The following is a 7,413-nucleotide window of genomic DNA, read 5'->3' as shown; positions in this document are numbered from 1 at the left end:
CAGTTTTTGAACCTGTGTATTAAAAGAAAAAAAAAAAAATACATAAAATGCATTAAAATAAAAGCAATACTTTTTATTATTGTGCATACAGTCGTAGTTTACTGTGTTGAACTTTTTTGATGCAGTTGTGGGGGCGTTTTTTTTTTTTTTTTTTTTTTTTCGTTCTGAAAAATACTTATTATTATCGTTTGCTTTTTTTATTATGAAAATAAAACGTAGGTAGTTTTTCTTTTGTATATGAATTTCTAAAACTAGCCATACTATGTCGTTCTGCGCCGGCAATTTTCAAAGAACCCACAAACACGCTTCTCTGTAGTTAAAAGTGCGGACAGCTGTAGAAGATTTGTTTATGCTATGGGTGGCTAAATAAGTTTTACTTGATACGTTTTTTGTTCAGTTATTTATTTTTTTTTAACCTTGTGAACTCTCATGAAGATGTGGAAGTGCCACAAATGTGGTAAGCCAGTGTATTTTGGTAAGTATTAAATTAAAGTTTTAAAAGATTGCCCTTTCGTATCAATTTGCAAGCTGCAAAATTTGACCTTTATGTAATGTAGCCGATGTTTTGATTTCTGAGCGTCTGTAACTTGTTTCCCGTTGTCTTTTACGGTTTCATGCGGAAAATTGCTTTGACGACTAATAGTTTTTAGTTATTATATTATATTTAGGAAGATTGGAATACGCCTGTTAGGCAGTGAGGATTGGTAGTACACAAAAAATTGAAACGTATTTTTGTGTACTTAAACGAGTTATAGTGGCGTGCTGTAGTACCTTGATGTGTGCAGAATTCTGCCTCTATCCCCAGGGGTGTGTCAATGCAGGGAGGGAAGAGAGAGGTCTCCACCCATGTCCACTGGATGCACTGCTTTAGATGTTTTCATCAGTACTTTAAATTTATTTAGTATGCTCCTAGCATTAGTTTACACACAGGAATTCATGCAAATGTTATTACTGTTTGTAATGCTGCCCATATATTTTTTTCTTCCATGAGGACTTGTCTTGAATCCCTGGCATCTTGCTTTCCAGGCTGCTGAATGTTCTAATAAAGACAGTGCATGAATCATTTTCACCTATGCTTGCAGTTATCTATTAGTCTGTGTATCCCCTCCCAAACTAGCAGTTTCCCAACCTACCTAACACCTTGAAAGCAATGGCAAATATTCTTGCATCCATTCTATTTAATTGTAACACGCTTGATATATCCCATCCTTGTAGAAACAGGACATCCATGTCTCCCTGATCCCTGCACAATCTCTACAGAGCTGAATTGATTGACAAGGCTCTCTTCGTGTACTCCCTCCAATCATGTCTGATTAGTATTGCAGACACTTTCAGTTTTAATCCTAACTTGCATCTTTTTTTCTCAACATTGCTCTGTACTTGTTAATTAAATTCTCAGCTGTCCTCTTAATATTATTAGTACCAATGTGTAGAACAATATCACCTTTTGTGCCCTTAAAGGATGATTGTTGCTCCACATCATCTACTTTAGCCCCCTAGCAGACATGCTCTGGTTTTATTCCACCTTTTTGTACAACATATTTCCCATTTCCTTGATAATCAAGCCACTAACTATAGCTACTTCCTGTGCAACCAAGGATCTCGTCCGAGGATGGTTTTTTTGTGTTCTGGAACATGGGCTCAATTGTTGGCCTGAGTGCTTGATGGGGCCTTCTGTTTCACTCCTTTGAAGGCATCAGCCATATTCTTCAAGCCCTCATATAATCCCATCAGAAAGCTGAAATTGCACTTAATCTCTTCATGGTCTTTGCAGTGAACACACACAAAAAAGACATCACCTATAGCTGTATCATGTCCTGCTAGAGGTAGCTACACAAAAAGAGCACTGGTAAAATGCTTGACATAATCCTGATTCATTGGAGAGCTGCTTTGGAAGTTCTCTGCTGAACCAAAGCATTCCCACCACTTTCAGTCCTTTGCTTTGCTGCTGTAGTGTGAGGTATGATTTTAGTTTAAATTTAATTTAAAACAACACACACAGAAACTAAGGAATTAGAAAGAATAACACTATGCTAATCACTCCAATTTAATGGCAGAACAAATGACTCTTTTAAATGACATTACACACTACGTAATAAAGCTGCATAATTAAGACAGTTGTATTTTTATTGCTATAAATTTATAGTTTATAGGCCTCTTCTGATACTGATTACACTGCTGCAAAACTATGTAGAAAAATCTCCAAGTATCATCTATATCAATACTATAACAATGGTGACAAAATTCTTTTTAAACAGAGTGGCAGCAGAAGTCGACTGTGGTTTCTGAAAACTTCAAAAGGTCAAGTAACAAACAAATTCACCAAGTTAATCAGAAAATCACAAATAATAATTACACTACTAATAACTTTAAATTAAAAGTTAGAAAAAACAATTTTTAGGAAATAAAGTTCTCTTCGAGGCTCCTGAGAAAAAGTTGATCCACCATATATATATATTAGTTAATTTTATTATATAGTATCTATCTGTAGGGAATTGGGTGTATAAGGACCAAACTAACAAGTTAGTACAAGAAAACTAGCTTTAGTCTGGATGGCCTATATTCCAAAGGTGAAAGCTAATAATAGAATTTAGAATAGTCTGACTTATTACTGTAAACTTTACTAAATATCATTTTTATAGTCTTCAGTAAGAATGAACACACACACATACATACACACCGATTCATATATACTGAGTGATCAATGAATTATGACCACCTATCTAATACTTTGTAGGTCCTCAGTTTGCCCTCAGCACACCAACTATCTGACGCATTGATTCAACAAGATGTCAGAAGTGTTCGGGAGGTGTGGCCAACCAACCTGTGTGTGTAATGCAGCTAGCAATGCAGGTATGGAGGTGATTGGTGTATCCAGATGCCTGATATGCTTTTCCATAGTGTCCCACAAGTACTCTATGGTATTGATATCGGGGGAGTTTGGAGGCCAATTGATATGCTGGAAGTCAGAACTGTGTTCTTCAAACCATTCCTGCACAACAAGTGCCCGATGGCTCGGTGCATTGTCATCTTGGAAGACACCACTGCCATTAAGGAAAAAACCTAACATAGTGGGGTGTACACAGTCAGCAAGCAGTTGACGATAGCGGAGACCACTGATACATTGTTCCACATGCACCTGGGGTCCAAGTTCCTGCCAGTGAAACATGCCCCACACCATACAACCGCCTCCATAGGTCTGCACTTTTGATACTATGCATGATGGATCAAGAGCCTCATGCTGTTGACGCCAAATCTGTATACGACCATCTACAGTGTGGAGTAAATAACGTGACTCATTCGACCAGCACACCTTCCAGTCTTCCAACATCCAACTTGCATGCTTTTCGCACCAGGCGAATCTTTTACGCCAATGAACCTTGATTAGGAGAGGATACCGTAGGGGTCGTTTGCTGGTATAGCCCATACATACAAGCGTGCGACACATGGGCATGCCAGATATTGTTCCGGTTTGGCCGATGTTGTATTGGGTAGTCAGCTCTTCAACAATGCTGCGCCTTTTCACCTGTACGTGTTGTCGGACCCGGTGCTCACCTCTAACATCAACCTTTTGCTAACCTTTGCAGTTTTGCGGTCGGGTCGTTGTTTGACCATTTTGACTCCAGTCCTGTTACACTTCAACAATGGCGGCTCTTGAACACCCCACCAGTTCAGCTGTTTTGGAAATTGAGGCACCAGCTCGTCGAGCACCCACAATCTGTCCTTTATCAAAGTCTGATAAATCCTTCCTTTTACTGATCACACTCGGAATTTTACTACCTACTGAACCATTGACCCTTATCTATGCTATGTAGGTCGACTAACTCCGCAATTTCCTACCTCACGTGGTCAATGGGTCGCATTCAGTTTTCATAGGGGTGGTCATAATTCAGTGAGCAGTCAGTATACATATATGATGGATAGGCTGATGAGAAAGCATTGAGTATCTCCCATGTCAGAGATGGACTGGGTCAAAAATTCTTACTGGGGAAAACTTGTTATGGCCTTATACTAGTGTTTTTATGACCAAAATCACATCAGTCTCCAGTTTCTGGCCCATCGGGATTTCCCCGGTAAGTCTTATGGCCAGTTCGCCTCTGTCCCATGTTCACCTGGTTTAACCCTACTCAACTTCAACTTCTGGGGCAACCTGAACAATGTAGAACAGTAAAAAACCAGCCCCATCTCAATAATAAAGGATGAAATTAGAGGTTTTTAGGTAGTTTAAGAGTTCACGGGTAATTGATTTCTCCATCACTTTAGAAAGAAGTAATTGCAATGGGACGAAAATTGGATGGGAGGGATTTGTGATCCTTTTTAGGAACTGGCTGGATATGAGCAAATTTCCAAACAGAAGGAAAAACGCCTTTGGAATAAGAAAGTGAAAAAAGCGGCAAAGAACAGCAATAAGTTCAGGAGTACAGGTTTTGAGAACAAGTGGAGAAATACCACTTGTACCATAAGGATTCGTCAAAATCTTGTGACATCCTTTTGTCGGAAGACCACAGGAGGCATTGAATGGGGTGTGTTGGGAATGGTGGGAGGTGTTTTACCAAGATCATTAATACAGGAGTTGGAAGAAAAATGGGATGCTAGCAGGTCAGCTTTATCCTTGGCCGATGTGACAATAGAACCATCTGATTTTGACAGAGGTGGGAGCAGAGATGGACAAAAGTTGTGGCTTTGGCATTCTGGTCTCTTGCCAAATAGCTTTGGCAAGAGACCAGAATGCCCAGCTACCATTAGGGCAAGAAGCAAGTTTTCTACTCTTTGCCTGTTCAAAATCTAGTTTGGACTGATTAATAACTGCTTTACAATTGTTGCAAGCTTTGGGTAGGCAGAAAATGAAACTGAAGAATTGGAAACAAGCCAATTACGATATACAACATTCTTCTCTTGAACAGCCTTAGCACATTTATTGGAAAACCAAGGTTTAGATAAAGGACGAGATTTTAAATTGGAGTGTAGAATAAAGGATTCCATTCCTACAAGAATAACTTCACTGACACCATCTGAGCAAACGTTGACATCAGAAGTTTTGAAACAGTAATCCGACCAAGGAAAAGAAATCTCGCAGGTCATCCCATTTTGCATTCTTGTAATGCCAAACAATACGAGGTTGAGAATAGCCATGAGATAAAAGCTCCATTGGAGAAGAGAATTACTAAGTTGTGATCTGAGGTGACTAAAGGACCACTCACTTCGACCATGTACTTAGAAGGGTTGTTTGTGAGAAAAAGATCAAGCATGTTGGCTGTATGGTTAGGATTATCCGGCATTCTTGTAGGTAAATGAACAATCTGTGTGAGGTCATTTGTAATTGCAAAAGCCTGAGCATCTTGACCAGCTGGGTCGGTGTGACTAGAAAACGGAAGCCAGCTGGAGTTGTGAACGTTAATATTACCAAGGAAAATTACCTCACTGTTAGCAAAGTTGGACTGGAGAAAGTCAAGTTGCAAAGAGAGGAATCAAAGAGCTCCAAGTGATTAGTGAAGCTGGGAGAACGGTAGAGACAACAGATGAATTTGACACAATGAGGTAGAGAGATTTTAAGCCAGAGAAGATCGAAAAGAGGAGATTCCCAATTACCAAGTCTCTGACAGGGGATATTGGAATGGACATATGCACAAGTACCACATTTGAGGTGAAAGGAATCATACAGCGAATAGTTTGGGCAACTGAGATGAGCAGTAGTTGAATCAACCGATAACTGAGATTCTGTCAGAAAAAGTACATGGGGTTTGGCAGACTGCAAGTGGAAATGGACGTCGTCGAGATTAAAATTGAGACCACGTATATTTGTGAAATGAACTGGGAAGTGTTTGGGAGGTTAGATCTTTTTGCAGATAATCTTACTCTATTAGTTTGAAAATCCTTATGCAGTTGTCACAGATTTCTAATTGATCCATGTGACCTAAGGAATGGGCAAAATCAATGATACAATTAGAAAAATAAACTTCATTCATTGTTTTTTCCATTCCTTCTAATAATTATCTACTCATCCATAACTGCTGATGTCTTTAAGACACTGGGGTGCCTTATTTATGTCCAGGATTTGTCGCAACTTCTTCAGTTCATAGAATGGTATATTAATATATTTTGATAATCCTTGGGTATGATCTATATCCATATGTGTAGAAATGTACACTTGCAGGCAAATTTGTGTGTTGGACTGAAAAACACACTAATTCGCAAGGGAAACACTACCTCCCCCCCCAAAGATTGACTAACTACAGCCTCGATTGAAAAGGCCTTTAGAAATTTCTCCAATCGTCAATGGGACTTGGACCCCGACCTCTCAAAACAAGACGTGTAGTGTAGGGAAACTGCTAAGCTGAGATGGAGGATGGTCATAGAATGGTAGCAAAAATATATTCATTTCATTCTGAGGTGAGGCAGTATTGCTGTACATTGCTATATGCTTCTTAGACTTACAGGGTGAGCCATATATCACTTAGCTGTGAAATAATATGCACAATTTAAATCTAGATGTCAATTTTACTAATATTACTTAATTGACATTTTATTTATATGGTGCTGTTTAAGGCATTTAAAAGGTCTGTTCAAACTGTTTTCAGTTATTTACTTCTTGGTATATTATATCAGGTATAGGACTAGGGTTGTTTGTCATGGGAAAAAGTTAATAATGTTGTAAAAAAAGAGATCATCTTTATGTGCACAAAATTGTGTAATAAGAAATAATAATTTTAGTAACAGCAGTTTTTTTTTTTTTGCTTTGTTATCCAAAAAAATTATTTTCCAAGTCATCAAATGTAGACATTTTAGGATAGCACAGACATGGTGTCACTCAGATATAAGCGATGCTGAATTTGAATATGGGGAGTAAAATGCATACAGGAAGGACAGACAGGACAGGGTGGAGGGATTATGCTCTTAGTTAAGAAGCGTGTTAAATCTAAGGCAGTGTATGCGGTCGACATAGGTCACCATTGCAATGTTGATTCAGTTTGGTGTGCTATAAGTACTGGGAAAACAAAATGACCCTGCTCAGGTTGCTGAGAAATTGAATAGCTATTTTGCACCTACATTCACACATGAGAAATTTAGGGAGGGGGGGATGCCAGAAGTTTATCAGATTCCAATGGGAAGCTAAATGACCATAATAACTGAGAGGAAGGTGGAAGAGAAAGGTTGACTTAAAAAAGGCATTTGGAGTGGTTGGGATCTATTCAATCATATTAAGAGAGGTAGCAAAGGAGTTGAGCAAGCCTTTAGCTATAATTGAGAATATTTTTGAATTCAAGGGAGGTTCCAATGGACTGGAGATGTGTGATTATATCTCAAATTCATAAAGGGGGGGATCAAAAGTTGACATGAGTAATTACAGACCTGTTAGCTTAACATCTGTTCCAGTGAAAAAAAGGGGTGGTCTTATTTAATCAATCTGATAGA

At 38.7% G+C, this 7,413-nt stretch overlaps 1 protein-coding gene across 2 annotated transcripts in view; it reads left to right on the top strand.

The window, feature by feature from the left end:
* Nucleotides 1–357: 357 nt before the first annotated feature.
* Rassf (Ras association family member) overlaps nucleotides 358–7,413 on the top strand; it is a 285,214-nt gene continuing 278,158 nt past the window's right edge. For both annotated transcript variants that reach the window (XM_090370595.1, XM_090370596.1), the window contains exon 1: nucleotides 358–475. In XM_090370595.1, coding sequence (XP_090226721.1) covers nucleotides 430–475 — 46 coding nt within the window. In that variant the 5' untranslated portion in view covers nucleotides 358–429. The remainder of the gene's footprint in view (nucleotides 476–7,413) is intronic.

This window comes from Mastigoproctus giganteus, chromosome 3 (assembly GCF_048544385.1).
Source record: "Mastigoproctus giganteus isolate SK-2022 chromosome 3, ASM4854438v1, whole genome shotgun sequence".
Lineage (NCBI taxonomy): Eukaryota > Metazoa > Arthropoda > Arachnida > Uropygi > Thelyphonidae > Mastigoproctus > Mastigoproctus giganteus.
This window is presented reverse-complemented; position numbering and strand designations above follow the sequence as displayed.